At 40.4% G+C, this 22,994-nt stretch overlaps 1 protein-coding gene across 1 annotated transcript; it reads left to right on the plus strand.

Annotated features, from left to right (window-relative positions):
* The first annotated feature begins 938 nt into the window (after window positions 1-938).
* On the plus strand, window positions 939-21,943 carry KIF24 (kinesin family member 24). Its single transcript, XM_062512764.1, has 12 exons — window positions 939-1,552; window positions 4,796-4,985; window positions 6,236-6,333; window positions 7,588-7,803; window positions 8,893-8,980; window positions 10,867-10,988; window positions 12,600-12,705; window positions 14,504-14,575; window positions 15,228-15,337; window positions 16,250-18,619; window positions 19,516-19,609; window positions 21,803-21,943. The coding sequence occupies exons 1-12, from the start codon at window positions 939-941 to the stop codon at window positions 21,941-21,943; spliced, it is 4,221 nt and encodes a 1,406-aa protein (XP_062368748.1).
* Window positions 21,944-22,994: the final 1,051 nt, after the last annotated feature.

Genomic DNA, 22,994 nt, shown 5'->3' on the forward strand with positions numbered 1-22,994 from the left:
ACATGAGTAAGAGCAGTATTTGTTAAGGTCCTAGACTGAACAAAGATAGGAGAAGCCAGTAGGCAGCAGATATTTGAATTGCTATCATTTTTGTGTTTTATGGAACAAGTAAAAATATCTTCAGATATTAATCCATTGGGATACAGACAGCTGCACCATGCATTGCCAGTAAGACATAAGTGAAGAAGTTGGGGGATTTGGGGCATACTTTTCAGTGATTCATGTTTCTTTTTTGGGTTTCCCAAGAATGCAAGTATGGCATTCCAGTGGCATATATAGATTTAGAGAAATGCTGTCTTTCAGATTTTGCAGAATTGTTTTTTTATTTTTTCTGTCAAAGAGACTCAGAAATGCTCACAGGATTCATGACATAAAAGAGAAGGTTGCACAACAAAACTATAACTTTGCTATAGTTCATCTCTATGATGAATGGTCTTAAATAGGCAGCTTGAGGTGAGGACAAGTACAATTTTTTCTCCTCTGGTTAGTTAACCAGGGGTAGCTGAACCACATTAGACCACGTGCCTTGATATTAAATTGAGTGTCTAAAATTAGGCATTTTACATTCTATAGCTTGAGGACAGAGTTTCAGTAGCTGTGGCATTCATCAAGTAGATATCAGGCGTGTAGGAGCTCTGTGGCAGTGAGTAATATCACCTTGTGCATTTCTTACATGTTGTGTATTGTATATAGTTTTAAAATATAGATTCATGGGTAAAATATTTGTTTCATGTTTTAGTTTACTGTTGTTATTGCTGTTTTCTGTAGTGTTTGTCAGTCTATGTGATAAACTTGGGAGTTAAACAAGCTTCTAGCCTAACTGCAAGTAATGGAATCAGGAAACGTGCAGTTTCTTCATTAGTAACTTTGTCAGATGTGATGTTTCATATGATTCTAATGTTTATTTTGCTTGATTTCTTGTAGGCTCTTGATTGAAGATGGCATCATGCCTTTATGAATGCCTTTGTGAAGCAGAACTTGAAAAGTACTATTCCCACTTCACTGCCTTTGGTCTTCAGAAAATTGATGAGCTTGCCCAAGTTTCTATGGAAGATTACACCAAACTGGGGGTCCATGACATAAATGACCGCAAGCGTCTTTTTCAGCTCATTAGAATAATAAAAATTATGCGAGAGGAAGGCATTGCAGACTTAAACAAACAAGACTTAAAACCACATGGCCTTTTCATTCAGCCTCAGGTGACCAGGTCAGGACCCCGCAGACAGCTGCGTTTCGAGTCCTTCTGTGAGGAAAATGATGAAACAGTTAAAGACTCTGAATCTGAATTGTATCATTCACCTAATATCAGTGCCAAGGAAGAGAAGAACAGTGTAGGGGAAATGCTGGGACACATTCTACCACATGATTCAGAGCCGATCAGATTAACTAGAAGAGACCAAAGTATTGCTGGAGTAGGTACAAAAAATTACCTGAGCTGTCCAGCAGTTTCTGATGATATTGCTCCTCTCCTAGGGGATTCTGAAGCTCCTATTGTACAAAGAGTAACTCATATTTCAGGTTATAATTATGGACTACCCTATTCCTCTGTCAGGTAATAATCACCTTTATTTTGCTTATACTTCAGGTTAGTCATAACTAATTATTTCTTAGTTGTGGAGTAGAATCTGTCTTCCCCACCTCCAAATAAGCAATCCAAGCACCACAGAGCAATGCAAAGTCTTACAGACAAGATAGATATTAATAAGCATTTGCAGTTCTGAGTCTTGTAGAAGGAATCATCTGAATTTGACCAGCTGCTACTCACTAAGGCTGTCTAAGAATAGTCTTTATTATCTTTCAGGATTTAAGGCTTTGTTTTCTTGGTATTTGAGCCAATCTTTGTCTTTCAATGGGACTATCTTTTAAAACATTATTTTTCCAGAACAGGGAATTGCCTGATGTTAAATTTGTCAAGCTTTTCCTGGTAAAATGGATACAGGCTGTGATGGCTGTATTTTTTTAAAAAGAAATTTCTGAACTGAAGCTTTAAAAGGAAGCAGAATGAATACAGCTGGGAAGGGTTACAGACCTGGTGGTGAGAGGGATGCCTTGCAGCTGCTCCTTAAGCATGGACCTGTAACTTTTCCTATTGTTTGGTACTGGAGGGGCTGTGGTTATCACTGGTAAATCTACCCTGGCAACATTTTTAAAGTGCCAAATATTTTTTTCCTGATTCAGCAGCAGAGCACATATGCCTCTGCACATGTAATACCAGTATCTAGCTTGTTGCAATGCAGTCATGGTAGTTAAAATGCAATGAAGAGAGGTAGTTTTATGAAGTTAGGCCTGGTCTGGGAAGTCTGTGGGGGAAAGACTTGGTACAGGGAAAGATCCATGGAGTTGAGGCGTCAATTACAGCTCCCACTGAGACTGCATTTAGATGGAAGGGTTAGATGCTGCTGCCCCAGTGGAAAAGTACTAAGGTGACATAGTAAGTAGAGCATTTAAACTGTGAAATGTAGAGCATTTAAACTGTGAAATGCAAGCCAAAAGTTTATAACTCTCCTTGGCTGGGGAAAAAAACATTCCCACCTTCTGGAGAAGTGTACCAACCTCCAATATATATTTGGTGCATTCTCTCTCTCTTCTGGAAGTTGAGCCAATGTGCAGCTGAAAGGACAGGATTTATAATATTGGCAAATTAAAAAAATGATACATTATTAAACCTAATGGCTCAACTAAAGGAGTTAAAGATTTTTAATCCTGCAATATAGTCATGTTCTTCATTGTTCTCACTTTCTTTCCTTGCTCTCTTTTGTAAGCGCATTCTTCTGTATCTAGCATTATGGTTCATCTTGTGGGCTTTCTGCATCCTCCTCCTGATATGCCTCAACTTAATTTTCTCATGTTTGGAGAGTTGTGCATTTCAGGCAGGCTTGAAGCAGCATGCTTACACTCAGGTTTGTGATTCCTGTTTTACAAGTGTGCTTAACTGCTTTGCTGAATCCATCCATTCCCATGTCACCTTGTGATTTTACCACTGTGAAGGCTTATCTAGTCTCATCTATGAGAAATATTGGAAAACATGACATTCAGATAGCAGAAAGACAAAGAGCTCTTTTAATATGTTCAAATTTATTTTGAACTTGCCCACAGCAAATAATTTGATTTTGCAAAAACATAATGGTTCTTCTGACCTGTTATTTAGTCACATTCCTGATGATCTGTGTCATGACTTTTATTTGATTTTTTGTTTCCTAGTAATGAAAAATTATTTTATTATAAAATGCAATTTATTTTTTAAAGGCATTAGTGAGAAATATAAACTTTGGGTTCAGCATATAGAATTAACATGCATTCTATTCCCATACAAAATATGCTCAACAAAATATGCCTCTGTACTAGAGAGAATTTATTGCTTTTTTCTCATTAACAAAGTCTCTAGGTTTTCAGTTTTTCTTTTCTCCAAATATTGCAACCCTTTCTGGTTCAAGCTCTTAGAGCACCACAGGCACTTGCTGCAGGTCACCAGTTACACCCATTGGCATGACAATTAAACTTCAGAGCCTCTGATCATTTTTTGGACAGCATTTGGTGCCTAGTGATATGCATAAGCTCACACCAGCTTATGAAGCATCTTATTTCCAGTGTTATTGCCTTTCTTTTGTGATGAAAGAATTTTCCAACTAAATGCAGGGCCTGATCCTGGACTGCACAGGAAAGCTGTACTAAAATTAAATGGACTCTAGTGACAAGTAACGACTACTTGTGTGTGGTCTTCAAAGACACATTTTGCGATTTAAAATCTGCATCTCATGTGCTTGTGAGGAATCATGGAGCACAACAGCAGTGATACCACAAGCCTGTGGATGTTAATGAGACATTGAGTAACCTGTGGGTTACAATTTGTTAGACAACTGATATATATGAGTTTTCAGTTGCTATGCTAAGAGATTTTGGCATCTGAAGAGTGTCGCAGAAACAGTGCTTTTGGGCAAGTTGGGGCTTGATTATTTGAAATGCAAATCCAGGCTGAAAATCATTACTGATTTGGCTGAAGACACTTGAAGGAGGAAGAGATGTAATGAATACATTTTGGCTAATTCAAGCCTATTCTATTAGTGAAATGCTGTACACAGCAGGTTAATCACTGAAACATGAAATTACCTCCTGTTTGTGAGGTATCTGGAGGGGGTCTAAAGTGAAATTGCTGAAACATGAGAGCACAACTTTGTTTATGGTCTGAAACCACATAACATTTTTATGAAAAAAAGACCAAAGGAGAGACAAGGATAAGTTCAATATTTCAATTTTTTTTTCTTTTAGGTGAAAGGAACATGGTAATACTATCTCATTTGCCAGTTTGAGTCATTTACTCGTAACCAGTTAGACCCTCTATAATGGGAATAATAAAGTCCAGCATGAGGGGAAAAACAACAAAGTATTGTAACTTCCCTTTTCAAGATGAATTTGTACTTCTATTCTACGTGATTAGGTGGCTAATTAATGATTGTAAATAATTTCAGCAAGATTATATTTCATTACATTAATTTGGATATTATGCCAGCTTCCATCTCATGTTTGTGTACAACTGAAAATATGTTGGTCCAGCAACAAGTTCAGGAGTGTAGCTGTACAAACACAACTATTGTTTTAGCAGAAATGCACAGGAAGCGTTGAGTCTGCTTACAAAAAAGCATCAAAAAATGCACCATGTGAAAATGAGATACGTTATGGAGTTTTTTTGATAGGTATTAATGACAGAAACATTCTCTGATAAAGGTTACAAATTCAGGCATATTGTAGATTCTGTTGTAACCTGATTTTAAAATGTGGACCTCCACTGTTGTTGTAGATCCAACACTTTCGACAAAGAGACTCCATGGACAGAGAGAGAAAAAATCAGAGTGTGTGTCCGAAAACGTCCTCTCTGTATGAGGGAGGAGAGACGTGGGGAGGTTAATATAATCAGAGTGAAAGACAAAGAAACCCTACTTCTCCACGAGAAGAAAGAGGCAGTTGATCTTACGCAATACATTTTACAGGTAACATCCTCCATTGAAGGTTGTACTTACGGGCCAGTCACTTGCATGAAAGGTTAAAGCTTGTTGTGCATGGAGTTTCCATGAGGGAAAACAGAAAAGTACTTTTAATATTTCTTACACTGAAATAGGTGGTGGGCTTTTCTTTTTGCTCAAACTAGTCTATATTTGAGTTGCTTCTGGTTTATGCTAGACTGTGCCAGCAAACCTGAGCCCGGAAGTTTAAGCTCTAGAAGTATGTCTCTTGCAGCTTTCTGTGTATGTGGCAAAATAAACCCTCTGCTACATTGCTGCAGGAGAAATACCTCCTGGTGGCTTTCTAGGGTGCTTCAGTGAGGAGTTCCCTTTCACTGTTTCAGGATTTTAGGTCTGTTTCAATTAATCACATACACCCTTGTCCCTCCCTTCCTTTTTTCTCAAATGCTTTTGAAAATTAAATTCCCTTTTGGTCTTTGTCTGTTAATCCCAAATACTTTGTGCTGTCCTAATTCAAATGTCAGACTTGTGACTGACAGCACCAGGAGCAGAACTGATTTGTACAGGCATCAAGCCGTTCTCGCTCTCCTGTGTGTTATTTTTACAGTCTGGGCCTTAGGAACAACTGTTTGGAGTATCTGGTAAAATTTCAGTTTGGATCTCTCTCAGGCCCAGTTCATGTGCTGCCTTTTACAGTGGGACATATGCTGCATCATTTCCACAGACACTGCTTCTTTGAGTCTAATCTGAAATGTGGGAAGTTTTGATTTTCTTGTCCCCTTCCGGGTACTGGCAATGTAGCTTTGCTTAAGAACAGCTTCTTTCTTCTCTGGCACAAAACTTTTTAAGAACAGAGGAAATTAATCACAACTTAGTCACAAGTAAGAACTAATTTTGAAGGAATCAGGAGCTGAGTCTCAGTTCTTTTAACTGTTACAGTCTGACAGCACATCTGTAGGCTGATTAATTTCATGAATAGGTTTTCTTTAAATAGCTTTTTTTTTTTTCTTGTTTAAAGTCTCTGGTATGTTATGTTTCAGAATGATGGAGATTGAGAAATTTTTGTTTCCTTTTTTTTCACCCCTACCCTGAATCTCTTGGCTGGTGTGTTCCAACATAGGTCATGCTGCATATTAAGTGTGCTAGATCACTCTACGTAATCCAAAGCCATATGAAGTCACTGGAAAGACTTCCATTATTTCATTTTATCTTTGGATGGAGTTGGAGGGAAAGTGAAACATGTTCATTCTTATGTAAAGACTATCTTTGTTTTTCAGCATGTTTTTTATTTTGATGAAGTCTTTGGGGAGTCATGTACCAATCACGATGTGTATATGAAGACAGCATATCCTCTCATTCAGCATATTTTTAATGGGTAGGGCATCAGTGCTTACATTTGTTATTTTTTGCCTTTTTCTTTTCCAGTTTAATGTGTTGCCTGAATTTGCCTTTTTGCTTTTCATCTTTTGAAATGTACCTTTATTTCATGTTTGCTACATTCCTTCCCTGTTTCAGAATATCTTTGATTGCAATTTTGACAAAAATAAATCAGGGAAAACTTTCTTCACACTTGGTAACAAATCTTAGTTACAGAAGAAGGTTAAAATTGAACCTTAAATGCAACAAAGAGACAGCATGGTGAGCCTGGAAAAAAGAAATGTGTCCCAGGATTTCTGAACCCTCATCTTCACTCTAACAAAGGCTCCTGTGTGGCAGAACACACTCATCTGTAAAGAAGTAATATTATCTCTTTCCTGAAACTACTGAGAGATATTTTTGCATGTATTTTTATAGTTCACAGGGTAATAGAAATTATGAATAACCTTGTGATTTATTTTTATTTATTTTGCTTATAGATTTAATCATAATTATATACTTCCTGATTAATGGGAAATTGATGAGACATTTCTATGCAAGGTTATATATATAAAATATATACTTGAATATAATTACTTTTTTTGGTCTTTGAAGGAAAAGATTACATATCCATGCTGAAGATTAACAAAATGGAGTATTTTGTTACTGAAAATCTCCAAGTGTCATCAACAGAAACAGAGTATCATGCTCTTGAGAAAAGGAAAGTGAAAAAGGAGAATGAGGCTTGTACCTTGCTGTGTAATAATCACTAAAGCAATGATTCACATTACAGCTAATCCAGTAATGCCACCAGAAAAGAATATGCTATTTTTACCCAGATTTCCCTTTATTTTTTTATTATATTTTAAAATATAATAATATTTTATTATCCCTCCTGCTGACATTCATTTAATCTGACACCATGGTGAAGCCAATCTGCAATCTAAACTGGCAATAAATTGTTCACTGTGATTACTGAAGCCCTACATCTTTACCCATTCCTCAGGAGTACTGAACCAGGTACAAAATCTTTTTTTTAAGAGGGGCAGGGAAAGGAAAAGAGTGGAAGAGATCCAGCATCTTGTGCCACATCAGATCTCCATAGGGTATACTTGGAAATCATTGTTAAGCACTCTGCAGTTTCCCAGAGATGGTACCAGACCAAACCTCATTGCTAAGGGACCACTATATATAGATACCAGCATTGCAGAATATTATTTAATAGATATGAATGAATGAGATGTGGTACTAAACACATATGCTGTCTTCACAGAGGCAATGCAACTTGCTTTGCATACGGGCAGACTGGTGCTGGCAAGACTTACACCATGATAGGGAATCAGCGGAACCCAGGACTCTATGCCCTGGCTGCCAAGGACATCTTTAGGCACCTGGAAGCATCACCATCCAGGAAAGATCTTATTGTTCTGATCAGTTTTTATGAGATCTACTGTGGACAGCTTTATGACCTACTAAATGAAAGGAAAAGGTATTTAAATAAATACAATTTACTATAAGCCTGTCATTGTGAATCAGCTGGTTACTGTTTGGAAATCAGTTACTGGTTTTCATGTGATTACATTTAGCATACTAGCATTTATAGCAAATGTTATATATGTAATTAGGGTTGTTAGTAGGAATTACTTAGGGAGGAATGCAAAATTGGACAGTAGATACTGTGACATTGGTAGGGACTCCTGGTTTATTGTTTGAGGGAAAAATAAGTACTTATGTTTGATAGCTGAAGATCCATAGGTAGAGAAACAAGCTTTTTGTAGCCAGAAGTTCCTGTCTTAGAATCACAAAACATTTTGAGAAGGAACTTTAAAGATCATCTGTTCCACCTTGCTGCCCTGGGCAGGGACAACAACCACTAGACCAGGTTTCTCATAGCCCCATCCAACCTAGACTTGAACGTTTTCGGCATGGGACATCCACAACTTCTTTGGACAGCCTGTCATGTGTCAACCATTGTGGAGTCCCTGTCTTTCCCTGGTCAAGCATAAACTCTGGCTGTCCCTCCTGCTGTCCCAGTGGGATTTGGCTCTTGCCAATCCCTTCTCTGAAGATCCTGTTGATCTCCTACATGCTTGACTGTGCAGAGCCTGCTCACCTTCTCCCTGGGGACATGTATCTGGCAGTGCAGTGACTCAGCCCAGCAAGCCTCTGGAGGCGATGTTGAAATATGACTCTAACTCTATAGGAGCTGCTTTACAATCCTGTGCAAAAATCCTTAGAATATGAACAGAGCAAAATTTACAGTCTGATGAGAACTTGGAGGAGCCTTAGATGTAGTTTAAAGAGAGACAGGAACTCTAAAAATGTAATTTATTTCTCTGCTTTATTATATTCTTGAACTAGCAGAAATACACTGGTAATGTCTCTTTAGCAGTGAAATGTCAGTGGTACTTGTTATAAATGAAGTACCTCTTCAGCTCTGAAAAAAAAAATGACAGCAAGGCCTCTCCCCTGTCAGTAGCCTCAATCTCTTTTTCGCAGAATCATGGCACGAACATGTGTTTTCATTGCTGCTTTCTGAGATTTCTGATATCTCCTTTCTGGCCTGTTCTGTTTTCAGACTTTTTGCAAGAGAAGATGGCAACCACGTTGTTCAGATAGTTGGACTGCAGGAGGTTCAGGTGGATACTGTAGATCATCTGTTGGAGGTACTGTTTGGGATTAGTTCTTTGTGTTCTGCAGCTTGATTTGCTGATTTGTGCTGTGTGTCACTTACAGAGATAATTTTCTGTGTAGCTGTTTAAGGCCCTGAAATTGGCACCCCAGCAGAGCACGGAGGGGCTCTATTAAAAGTGCCTTTTTTCATTAAGCTTTTTCTTATGTTAGCCACATGCAAGCACGTGATTCACAGCTGTCGCTTCTGCTGCCATTCCTTAGGGAAAGATTCCAGAAGTTAAATAGTGTCCCAGTAAAGGACCTTAAAAGATGGATATGTATTTTTTTTCCAGTGTGGTATCTTGGGGTTCTGTGAACTTAGATTTTTATATATAAAAGGTACATGGTTTTGGCACAGAATATATATATTTGAAAATTACTAGAAACAGAAACTAGAAAATACTTAAAATTGCAATATTTGTCTGAATTAGGATTAAAAAATTGCTTACATATGTGCAGGATAACAGCCAAGTAAAATTAAGATCTTTAAACAGTAGCTGACATTCACCATGAACAAGGCTTCAGTTTTCCTTCCCTACCTGGCTGAGTTCTAAAGAACACTGGACTATTTTCTGTGTTGTCCTGTAACAAGCAGGCTGATTAAATCTACTTTCTATTTAGACTGACTTTGCATAGTTTAATTCATTTTTTTTGGTAAGGAAGTGTCAATTGCAAATGTCTGATACTGTAACTGACTCATTAAAATTGTCATAGTGTTGTCCACTTATATTGCACTTAACTTAGTTGTCCATCTTCCCATTAACTCCAAGCTTCAGGACAAGCTGATGATGCTTCTGCAGGTTAGAGTGCAAATTTACTATATGGTTAATTTACAGTTCCTTGGTATTATCCCATTCCACACACAGAAGAGCTATTAAATTACTTAATTCTTATAGATATACTGGGGGAAGAATTACATTGTTCACAGGCTCTTTTGAACACAGAAATGTCACTGGCTTGCCTCAGAACCTCTTGAGTATTCTGCAACAGATACATGGAAAGAGCTTTGAACACATCCCTGGTTATTCACTACTCATTGATGTTGACTTTGATTCAGAAATTATCTGCACTTAGCACAGATATAAAGCTTAGAAGCTGCAGTGGTTGGTTATGTTGTTAATTGAGAACTGGCCACTGAAAAGCATAATTCACATCTATCAGCTGATAGTGTATTGAATTTTCTAGGCAGTATTTGTTCTTGTAACCAGAAGCAAAATTCATGACTGATCTATGAATGCCCTGCTGCAGTCAATGCTAGACTTTATGCAACAGTGCTTTAAAGTTTTTAAAAAATAATTATCTAGATTTGTACATTGAAGGAGCCTTTGTCCTTCCTTCCTTCCTTGTTTTCTTATGTTATTGTACTGAGTATAATTAATCTTTCAACTTTGTCCCTTACTCTGGCATATTTTTTTTGTTTGTTTGTTTGTTTTGGAAATTTAGAAAGATTTTAGTAGTTCATAACTTTTTGTGTGACTTTCTGGTTAACCATACTCATCTACTACAAGAGAAAGTGAAATTTTAAAACAACACAATAAATGGTCAGTCTCGTGAGTCTCTTAGGTTGTGTCTAAGTATGCCAGCAACATAAGAAAGAATTTAATTTTATAATTCGGATATTTTGCAAATATGAGTGAGTGTGTGATGCAACAGATTCTTACTTGCAGTGTTCTCTATAAGCTCTGTAGAGTCACTACAAGCAAATCAATTCACAGAGCGCTGAAAGAAATACTGGAAGGGATCCATTCTATCTCTACTGCCTTGCACCAAATTTTAAGGCTGTAATGAACCTTTCCTCCCAGTGTTTCCTGGTCTTAGGAGGACTAGATCTATTTCTGAGAGATTGTGGTTTTATTTGCAATTCACTTGGATTTTGCAGGTAATTTTGAAGGGGGGAAAAGAACGTAGCACAGGAGCCACTGGAGTCAACTCAGATTCCTCTCGGTCTCATGCCATCATCCAAATTCAAATTAAAGACACAGCCAACAGGGCATTTGGAAGGTAAGACCAGAAGCAGAAGTGCTCAGTGCAGATGTCAAGCCCAGGGACATCCAAGAGACAAAGAGGAAATCTTAGTGTATGAGTGTGAGTTTAATTGTAAGATAGGGTTAAAAGAGACTTTGATAAGTTCTACAGTCCTTTCTCTGTTTACAAGGAAAATGTTTTAGGCACATCTGCAAGAGCTGTGTCAACATTGTTAGTACAAATTTCCAGTGTCAACATTGTTAGTACAAATTTCCAGTGTCAACATTGTTAGTACAAATTTCCAGTGTCAACATTGTTAGTACAAATTTCCAGTGAAGGAGTTTGACAATCAAATGCATCTTCTCATCTTCAGCGTTTAATTTTGCTAAAGGCAGATACCTGCTGTGGACATATCCACATGTGAACTCATCACCTTTGAAGTCAGTAGAATGAAATTGCCACTTCTGGGATTTCTGCAGAGTGACCTAAATTAGGTCAGATGCGGTTGCCCCTCAGAGCATTTTGTCCTGTAATCGACTACAAAGGGATTGTGGTACGACTAGCCCAGGTGGAGATGATGCCATGACAGATATTTGCCTTAGTCCAGAAGAATCAGAGTACCTCTCATAAACCTCCCTGATAATTTGAGTGTGTGACTCTGATTCTATCTGCAGCAGACAGAAAAAGCAGTTTACTTACTCTTGTGGCATCCACTTTATGTATTCAAAAAGTAATTGTGCCTCTTCTCAGTCATCTTTTCTTCAGACTAAACAACCTCAAGTAACAGGTCTGAGGAAGAAAGTCTGCGCATCTGCATTACTGCCGAGTGTCACAAAATCCTGCTGACACAACCTTCCATTAGCTGCCACTCAGTCTTCTTTCCCAGGATCTAATTTTGAACACAGGGCAAAATGGGAGAGCCATAAACACTGAAGAGAGGAAAAGACAGAACAAGCAGGCATAAAAATAAAAGTATAGAGGTTATGTAGGTGTGGCATCTGGACTGGGGGCTTTTGTGTGTCTGAAAGGAAGGTGGAGCTGAACTGAGGAAAGGGTGCCAAGATGTGCCTCTAAAAGAAGTCAGAGCTGTTGCAGAAAAAGAGGAAGGACAAAGACAAGGATACAGTGCAATAGTCAGTACAGCAGCTGGCACCCAGAGCTAGGGAGTGTGAAAGGCAGTAATGGAGTTTTGTGGAAAGAAACTGAAAGCTTAGTGTACTACTTGCTACACTGAAATTTTCTGTTCCTGTTGTCCCAAATTCCCATTTGACATGGCAGTTGTTTGTTTTACCTGGAAGGAGAAATCAAGACACATACAATTTCTTTTAACTGTGCTCTTAGGAAACTACAAACACAGTGATTATCTGGAGAGATGCATGCTTTACACAGCTTATCCATTAAACTGTGGAGCACTGTCATCATGTGTAACTACACTTTCTGTTATTTAATGTTAAGATGCTCTGACACTGTTCCTGCTGCTATGCTTATTTTGGTATCTCATATATTCCCATGGATGTTTCTTGTTGTTCAAAAGTAGTCATTTCTAATCACTCTTCTGATGTCATGTGTTGCAGCCTGCTGATTTAGTGAAAAAAGAAGAGGGGAGAAAAAGCCCCTAAGATAAATACAACTTTGTTTTTTTTCTAGGATATCATTCATTGACTTGGCTGGCAGTGAAAGGGCAGCTGATGCCAGAGACTCGGATCGACAAACAAAAATGGAAGGAGCAGAAATAAACCAAAGTCTTTTGGCAGTAAGCTACTATTATGTCTAGGGAAGGTTTTGTATTTAATTACTAGCATGTGTTTTAGGATAAACATGAACCACAGAATAATGCGTGTATATATTCCAGGAAGAGGATAATATAACCAAGATATTAAGTATGTTCCATTTAATTTGTCTCATTACTGAAAATTTAAGAAGGAAGAGATATCCTTATGAAAATTAAGTATTTTTAATCCATTCTTATGCCAGACAGGTAAACATAGCATGGAGAATGTTAGGTGTCATATAGTGTCCCATATTTTATATAGAAGGTTTTGTCCCCTCTGAAGAATATTGGCTTGGAATTGCCATGTTTGTTTCATAAAACCACATCTGTTCCTGCCAGTTATTTTTACCACTTAAACTCAGGCTTCTCTTTTGAATCAGGACTTAAGAGCATAAAAACTAGCAATTTATGTGTGGAGAGGAAGGAACAGGAAGAAATGCACTCCTAAGGCAAACTGTCTTTATAAGTGTCCACAGTCAGGCAAAGAGGGACAAAAGAGCAGAAAAATGCCATCTAAGATAAAGCAGAAGTGTCTGTGAGTGTAAATCCTGCAGAAAGCTTTGCACCTCCTTTAATGCAAAGAAGCAAAACTCAGTGGTGACTGGGGGCTTCTCTAAGTGAGGCTGAAGGTGATACAGGTTCCTGGGTATGAGCCAGCAGTGCAGAAGTCAGTGCACACCACTGTACCTCTTAGTGTGCTGTGAATAGGAGCTGGCTTGCTCTGCTTTGGGAATGTAGATGCTCTCTTGCATAGAGGCTTTTCCTGCACTGGAATATGAGTATCTGTGCTGGGAGGTAGCCTGTGAAGTGAATGTGGTTCTGTACTTCATGCTTTCTTGAGTACTTGCTGGTGAATAACTGAGTGTTATGGGGAGTTGGGACCTGAATAGAAAGAAGTCTGATCTTGAAGGTCTTCTCCAGCCTAAACAATTCTGTGATTTCTGAGAATCCTGAGTGTAAACCCATGAAACTCTTTTAAAAGAAACTGTAAAAGCAGAGTCTGTATGTTTTTGGCATTGTGTGAAACTAAGAAGATAGCTGGACAGTCTACAAGTAGTGACTGAATTAAATATAAAAAGCATCTTTGGGTAAATCTTCCTAATCTGTAAAATCTAATCTGCAGCCTGTAAAACATAGCTCTGGCCTCAATGATCATAACACTCTTCTCATACCTTTAAACCCATGAGATTTGAAGTGTGCTGCTGGTTTGAATATTTATGTTGTTTTCAAGTGGAAAACCTTCAGACACTGCAACTATGAGAGCCAGACTAAAGAATTATAATAGTTTGATCTCTTACTTGTTAGAGGTGCAGTTTTTAATAAAATGCTGTAAAAATGAGAAATAAGTGTCATTTTCAGTGGGAGTTTGTACAATGTAGACAGGCTGTAAATGCTTGATGGCAGTATCATCATGACAATACTGTAATCTGCTATCTCCAGAAGAAAGAAAGTCAGAGATATAGCTCAAAAAGCTCTGTCCTTTGGGTACAAGCCCTGCGAGCTGCAGCATAGTGTAGCCCAGACTGGCTTCAGACTAGCTAGACATAGTGCAGGCAGCAGCTCTGTGGAGCTCTGTGAGTGCTAAAGGTATGTGCTTACCCAGGTCCTTGCATTTGGTGTAGCCCATTAGGTAGGGCACAAATTTACCTTGCAAGGGACAACACACAGTAGGAGTCAAAGGTGACACAAGACTTGGGTAGGTTTGGTTTGATGTGGTTCAGTTCCTTGCCAGTGCATGACTGATTGATTTTTCCCTTCTGTTTTTTCTTTCTTTTGGTAGCTAAAGGAATGCATTCGAGCATTGGATCAGGAACACACACATACTCCTTTCCGGCAAAGCAAATTAACTCAGGTAAAATGAGCAGAAAGGCAAAAGGAGAGGTTTCCCTGCTGAGGACAAAAATAAGCAAATAAATAAATAAGTAAATAAATAGATGGCATAGTTCAGTAACTGCTTCCCCTGTTGAGGAAGAGAAGAAATGCATAGCTTTTATAAATTTTAATTTTAAAGGTAATCACAGAATTAAAGACAACTGCCTGTTTCCTCCAGCCAACAATGGGGACTGTCAAAAAAAAAAGAAACAAGCAAAAACTGAAACCAAACTAAACCCCAAACACCACCTTCCAGATTGATACAGAGTTACCATCCATCTTCCTCCAGACAAAACCAATCTTGCATCTTCTGTTCAGTTATCCCAGTGTTCTGGGAGCTTCCATCAATATTTCCTGACTTCAGCGGTAACATCTGCTTTATTCCTCGAACCATATTGGCACCCTTGAGGCATCTGGAACAAGGGCTTGTTTAGAGCCCTAATTAATACTTGTATTAATTTTAAACTGTAAACAAATAAAGGCAAGAAGAACTGAGACAAGAGGACTACATTTATAAAAACAAAAAAGACAGTACCCCGTGTTGAATTTCTTTTGTAGTTACTGCTAATTTATAGAATTTGCAAGGGACATGAACTGCTAAGAACCCAATTTTTTTTTTCTTTGAACCCTAGGTGCTAAAGGATTCTTTCATTGGGAATTCCAAGACATGTATGATAGCCAATATTTCACCAAGTCACATAGCTACAGAGCACACCCTGAACACTCTGCGATATGCTGACAGGTAGGAGGTGAAACTCAGTCTTGCCAAGGTGAAAATCATAAAGTAAAAAGTAATGCGTGATGTTTTTAATTATATTTTATTCTAGTTGTATTGAAAATGTCGATTTAGGCAAGAAACAGAATCTTTACAAAGCCAATAAAATCATTACCTATTCCAACTCAACATTTTTTGGGTCCCATAAGTACTTTCTGATGACTGCTTTTAATGATGAAAATATCATTGTATGCCCTGTAACTGCAGGATTACCTACATCAGCAATCAAAAGTTTTGGTTGAGTTTCATATTGTGATTCTACTTAGAATGTGTGCAAGTCCTTCACCCTTCCTCCTACAGAGCAGGAACTAAATTACAGGCTGTACAGTGCTGGTATTAAAAGGACAAGAGATAGCTTAAAGAGCAAGAAGAGCAAAGGGAACAGTTGAGGGTCAGGGAGGTAGGGGAAAGGGTGATACCAGTTCATCAGCTCTTCACAGTTGCACTGCTGAGTCTGATCCAGGAGCAGTGCAGCCTTGTGCACATTACCTGAGCTTAGAAGCCCCTCTGCAACTACTCCAAAAGTCCTACTTTGAGCCTTGTGGGACTCTGTGATGTGCTGTGGAGAATACCAGCTTGTTTGCTGCATTGTAACGTATGGAAATGCCACCTCCTTGCACTGAAACTGAGGCCATTTCCAGTCGCTTGACCTGTTACGCACTGCTCAAGGAAGCACTTAAAAAGACGCTATAGATTTTTCCAAAAGTCCAGGCATTTTGGCAGAGGGGTTTTGCTACCTGTGAAGATCACAAACAGAAAACAAACCATGATGTTGAATTCCATATTTAGTCTTAGTATGTGAAAACATTGATTTGTTCTGATGATGCCGTTATTTATCTGAAAGTGTGACATCTTATAAATCCATCCTCTTTTTTACAGGGTCAAGGAGCTGAAGAAAGGGATTAGATGTTCTACCCCTGTCACAAAAAGGCGTCGCAGAGCTAGAAATATATCTCCAAAACATGTCCAAAGCACTCCCTCTTTGCCACCTGGGGAAAAGAGCTCTCCAAAGAAAGTAAAGCTAGGTCTTCAGCATCCCTCAGGTGTTACAAAACCAAAGGCATATGCTGCAGCACTCCAGCCACATGGTGTCCCTCTTACCTCTACCCCCAAGGGAATTGGCAAAGGACATACCTACAAAGGAAATACCAGCACTCCCTGCTTCCACCACACAACCCCAGTTAAGGGGGTCCTACGGATAACACACCCCCTAAAGAAGAAAAATGATGATCTATCCCCCCAGCCTGAAAAGAGCCCCTCCATGAAGGATTTCATTGCCTCAGCAGAAACAAAAGAGAGTGGCCAGCAAGACAAGTATATGCAAAACAGAACTCCTGTCCAGTGCCTGAAAGTCCAGAGAGTGCAACCTGTTCAGAAACAGCTTTTTCCTAGAGATGATAATTCCTTTGGAGATGGAAGTCTGCCCTCTGACAGTGAACAGGAATGGGAAAATCCTTTTGTTAAACAGTCTTTTGAACCTTGGGCATATCTGCCTCTGTTTCAGAAGGAAAGAGAAGAGCATTTACGTCTTTATCACCAGCAGTTTCAGCAGCCCCCTATTCTAAAGCAAAAATTGAACTATCAACCCCTTGAGAGGTTTTTAATGCAGTACAAGCCCGAGGAGATTCAAGTGAAGGAGGAGCTGAGTCTTACTCCAACTGAAGTGCAGAGCAAAGAAGGGCTGCAGCTGGAAGAGCTGGATGACAGTGATTTCAGTGAAGATTCTTTCTCACCTGTCTGTAGTCAAAAGAGCATGAAAAGTGGAAATTCCAACAAATGCAGTCAACATTCATTTTTCCTTCATGAGAGAGAACAAGGAACTGAAGAAGAGCAAAAAAGCCAAAAGCGACAGGATTTATTTTTTAAATATGCAATACCCATGGAAGATCATAGATTGGATTGTAGTGAGGGTAGCCCAAAGGCAGAGGAATCCATTAAAACTGCAGGCTGCAGCAATACTCCTGCAGGCTGGAGCTGTGACTTAGATGTTGAATCCTCTCCAAGCAATACTGCAGAAAAACCTTACTGCCTGCAGGAAGATCCTTCTTGTAGCTGGAGAAATGGCAAGGATTTCCTATCTGATCACAAAGAGTACAAGTCCAAACCCAGATGTCTTGTTTACTCCAGTGAAGCCACTTCAATTTCAGAAAAGGATGCTTCAAACCCATATGTATCTCCTGTATTGAAATCAGGAGCTCCAGAGTGCAAAGCAACTGATCTCCAGCATGAGGAGAAGGAAGAATCCACTTTGGATAAAAAGGCTGCCCTTGCAGGAGGTATAAAATGGAAAGCTCAAAAAAATGGAGCTAACCACTCTGTTTTTTCTGGTTGTTCCTCAGAATTCACCTCTGAGCTCCTGGTGTCCCCTCTTGATGGTGAGGACACAAGTGAAACAGAGAAAGCTTCTTCCAACCAAGAGAAGCCTCCCTGCCAGAAGCAGGTGCCAGACAGTGAAGGCCAGAGCAGGTTTGAGGAGGAGGGCTGGCAGTGCACCAGGAGCAGATCTCTGACTGACAGCATGCTGGAGCTGGGGGAGCAACCCCACCAGAGGGGAAGGCTCTGTGCCCTGCTGGGCTCCCCTCGAGCCTTGCACAAGCCGCTCCCACCCACCTGCGGCCTCGTGAAGCCATGCTGCTGTCACCTGGGATTGACTTTGTCCAAGAAGGGAGTCCGGCGCAGTTTGTTTGTTGGGCATGACACGATGGAAACATCCACAGCTGCATCCACAGCTGGATCTGCAGCTGGATCCTCGGTCCCCAGGCCAGAGAGAGAGAGTGGGGGGCTTTGCAGTGACTCCCCCTGCAAAGAGCACTTGGGAGGCAGATGGTGTGGCGCTGATGTTAATCAGCATAACAATGCTGGTAATTCAGGGAAGTTTAACTCAAGTCAAGGGCACCGTGATGATGAAATAAATGCTGAAATACCTGAAAAGAGCTATGCAGCCCAGTCCCCCTCTCGGGAGAGCAGCCTGCTGCTGCAGCCCAAGCCAGGACTGAGGAATGAGGACCTCACCCGTTCTGAAGACCTTTCCAAGCTGTCATTCAGCAATGAGGAAACAGGGTTGCTGAAAACCAAGTTAAAGCAGAGTATTTTTGCACAAGAGACTTTTGCTGCAGATGCAGGATTTGCAACCAAAGATAATAAGCCAATAGCAAATGCAAAGTGCTCCTCACACGTGTCCAGCAGCAGCTCTCCAAATGCTGCATCAGCGATGGGGAAATGGCAGAGGGAAGCCCTAGAAAAGGCACAGTAAGTCTTGCTCATCATAGAGTTTGTAGTGAAGCTTTATTTGTATGTCATATTTACATGTACATTCAAAAACCAATGGTTAATAGTTCTATTAAATAATTATAAGATTAATCATAATTTAAAATAATTATCTTAAAAATAGGTGGTTGCTTGTTATTTAGTGATACTTCAAAATCTCACAGGAAGCCAATTATTCCATTAAAGCTTCTAGGATAATGCTAGAGGAATAAATATTATAATACAAACAGCAGTTCTCAGTAATTAATTGGCTTACTGTGAGCTGCAAAGTGCCTAAAATATATCAAAACCTTCTATCAAGGATCAGGCTATAATTGTTCCATCAATGAAAAGAAAAGCTGTAAGAGCAGCTGGGCAGTCGCTGAAGATGTAGGTATAAACTTCTGAGTACTCTGAGCTGTCACTGTCAGCTCCCAGGGACAAAACAGACTGCGTTCCCTTGACTGAAAATACATTGTTGGTCAGTGAAACTTGCTCAGAGGAATCAACAGCAGCACTGCATTCCTGCTTGGCCTGTTTCTCACTGAAATTACTTACAGACTCATGGTTAGAAGCCATTTCACCAATTAATTAGATTATTGTTGTGCTCCTTGATTCTCCTACAGTGAAAAGCAGTTGTGCTGTCTGAGCTAAAGAAGGGCTGTGGTCACTCATCTGTAGGCAGCCCCGAGTCACCCAGCTCATCCTGAAGCCCAAACCAGTGCAGTCCACTGCACTTCATGGAGCACTGGTGTGCCCTTCCTGAGTGCCAGGGACACAGGGCAGCAAGGCTTCCTCTGGGTATTCCTCTTTCTTGAAGGTTTATTGAGGCCAGATGTGATTACAGTTAGTGATTATACTACAGGCTGTGTAACCAGTGTGTGTTTTTTGTTAATCAGACAGGCTGTAATTCGTGCTCATCGGCAGCAGCTGAATGAAATGGCATGCTTGTGCTTCAAAGAGGAGTGCTTGATAAATCAGATGTCAGCAATGGTAGGTGTTTCAAATGATGGTTTTGGCGCCCATTGAACCTGTATAAATTTATCTTAGAGATTATTGAATTGGTGATGTGATTTTCCTGGTCAGTTCAACCCCTTCTCCAAGGCCTGTCTTAGTCCTGGAAAAGGCCTCTCATTTTCAGCGCCTGTTGTGTCTGCCAGTCTCTACTCTGACAGGACCTTGGGGAGCAGGACATGGATGGGCCAGCCCTGAAGCCTTGTCTCTGATAAGAGAGCCTTCCCTTATCTTGCATCATGGGGCAGACTGTAGCAGGCCATCTATCCCTGTGATGGTTTAGTTCTTGCAGCCTGGGACAAGTAAGCCAGTATCACAGAACAAAGCACACCCATAAAGTAGGACACTGGTGGCATTTGGCTCTTCCCTCTGGGAGCTTCTTTACCTATCACACTGCAGGTGTGCCAACAACCTGGGCCTCGCTTACTGAAGTGTTCTGACCACTGTGGCTTCTGCCTCACACACTCTTGGCTTTGGTTATTCAAGTATTTCTTGGCTTGTTTTTTGCCTCAGATGACAGTGGTGTATGTACCCTAGACCTAAAAACTGGCACCTGCATGGCCCCACTGCTAGCTAGGCAATCCCAGTTCTCTGTTTCTCCTGCATCCCAACAGATGTGTGTCACAGCTGTGTGAAAATACAGACTATGAATATTTTCCAGTGAGAACTCCTATCTTCCCAGTTCCCTCACCTTCTCAGTAAGTCCAAGCTCCATTGCTGCATAGCATTATCAAACCATTTCAATTCCTGACACAGTTCAGATCTGAAGGAATCTTCCCCCAGGGACTTTGGAGTGAGGCCACCATGTGGCTCATTCACTGTGATTTCAAGCTGCATATGCTGTTTTACAGATAACATACAGTTCAGAAAGCAGCACAGGAGACATAAACTGTATTCGTTTTGTGGCAGACAATGCAGTGAAGCAAAGCTATGTTTCATCTTCTTCACTTTTTTAAAAATCTCCTGAGATTGTTCTTTGTAAGTCTGTTGGTCACTGGACACCAGCTCTCTTCCCCACCATTTATTTGCCCCTTGCAGCAAGAAGTTATTTTCTGGCTAGCAGAATTCTGACAAGCTTGCCAGGCCTCCCAGCAGTGTGTGAATAACATACCCTGCAGTTTTATTTCACAGCATGACCTTTTTTGGGTAATGTGCTTGGGCTTCATGCACAGCTTCTCTCCTTCCATTTTCAGATGGTTTAAACTTCTTCAGCCATGAAACTTTGTCTGCAGGAGAAACTCCTGCCAAGACCAGCCATGCACTTAACAAAGCAATATTTAAAGTGCCTAAGAAAAATGTGCCACAGCAGCTGGGTTAGTCTTCATCACTGACCTGATTTCCCTGCAGGACAGAGATACAGTGGAGGAGATACATCTGAAGTACTGCCAAATAAGCTTTTGTGTGACTGATTTTCATGCCCAGCAGCTGAATTTCCCAGCCCTGGGGATGCTGACACCTCCCAGCTTCTCAGGCACAGACCTGTGAACAAAGGCACCAAACTGCTCTCAGCTGGAGAGCAGAGCACATCCCAGTGCTCTGTTATTAATAAAACCCCTACTTTAAATAGGATTAAAACTGCATTTCTGTTTTAATCAAACTTCCATATGGATTTTTATCTATGTGACTATGGAAGGTGTAGAGCTCCTTGGGCTGAGGCTGGGTACAGTGCTGGTATTGCTTATGGCACACCTGCACCCATGGCCCCATGACCTGATCGGAAATAAATCCCTTGTATCTCTCAAGATTGGGCTATTGTATATGATGCATACTATGGCCTAACTCACCATTTATTTTCCTAATCGATAAATCCAACATGAGAGGTGTCAGGAACAGTTCAGTACATAGTAAAACTGGGTGACCAGTCCCAGTACCAAACTTTTGAAAAGCTAACCAGAGTAGAAGAGCAACAACAGCTGCTTTATACATTTTTATTTTTAAGCCACTCTATGAGCTGCAATTTCACCAAAAGATAAAACTACCAGAGCCAATGAATCTTGGTATTTAGAGGCACTGACCTTTGTCTGTGAGGGCTGTGACTTTAATAAGGAAATGCTCATTTAATCTACTAGTCTGCAGAATGCTTTTATGTTCTGCTGCAGTGTAAAAAATAGACTGATTTTCTCCAACCTGCTGATACTTTTCCCTACTGTTTCCTTGTGCCTTCCTCACCAGGATTTTCAGAATTTCATGACCATGCTGGATGAAATCTTGGTACTGAAGTCAAAATGTGTCCAAGTGATGCGAGCCCAGCTTCAGCTCTGTTTAGCCTCCCCTGGCACTGACACATCACTGGAAGCACCTCCACCAGTTTAGACCTTCTTTGCTTCCACATGCACTGGAGCAGCTATAGGAAACCCCAGCCCACACTTTGCTGTGCTTGGTGCTGCAGAGTGTGGGTGGTAGAGGGATAGCTTTTGGTTTGATCTTTGTGACTAGTGTGTGTTTTATACAAGAATGGAGAGAATTCTGAGTAAATGAGAGATGACTAATTAGCACCATAAGCTTTGTATTTCATTAATAACAGTAAGCCACTGTTCTGAACAGTAACAATTCAGCAGCCTTAAGTATCTCACCAAGCAGCAGACAAGTCATGTTCATGTATCATAGCAGCTTCTCACATGTTAAACGCAATTCTATGTTGCCAAGTAAGGGAAATAACTTTGAAGCCAGATACAGGTCTGAACAGAAATGCTCAAAAGCTACCCAGCAAACCTGCTGTACTTTGCAAACAGAAGTGAGGAAAAAGAAAGGAGCCAGGGGTTGTTACACCAAGGTGATTGGACCTTAAGTATTTGGAAGTCAAGGCAGAGTTAAAAGTGCTGTCAGTTTCAGAGGGAGGAAGCCTATTATTGAGTTAGTTCTTGGGATGAACTCTCCAGAGCTCCTGAAAAAGGTGGCTTTAAGTTATGGGTAAGGAGCATTTTAGCAGGGACTTCATACCATCTGGCATATTAATAAGCACATGGTTTTCACACTGCTGCCCAGAGGAAGACACCAGCAGCTGTACCTGCTGCACGCCCTGTCTAATGCCTGCACTGAGCAGAGCTCAACAGATTTCTCACATGAAAGGGTGGTCTGCTTGGAGGCACTGGGCTTCCAGAAGCTGCTGACAGCACCGTTATGTGAAACTGGTATTTGAATCAAGAGCTACGGAGCAATCAGCTGGAGCCCTGCAGAAGCCCTGGTGCTGTATGCATTGCATCTGAGCCACAGAGCCAGTCTACTTGCTTTGAAGGCACCAGTGACCTTGAGACACGCTCGCTGACAACACGCTGTGTGAGTGCTCCCACTCCAAAATTAGGGCTGTCGCAGCACATTCATCCATCTCTGTGTCTCCTCAGTAATGCCTGTGGTAGCTCATTCA

Source organism: Cinclus cinclus, chromosome Z (assembly GCF_963662255.1).
Source record: "Cinclus cinclus chromosome Z, bCinCin1.1, whole genome shotgun sequence".
NCBI classification, from domain to species: Eukaryota; Metazoa; Chordata; class Aves; order Passeriformes; family Cinclidae; genus Cinclus; species Cinclus cinclus.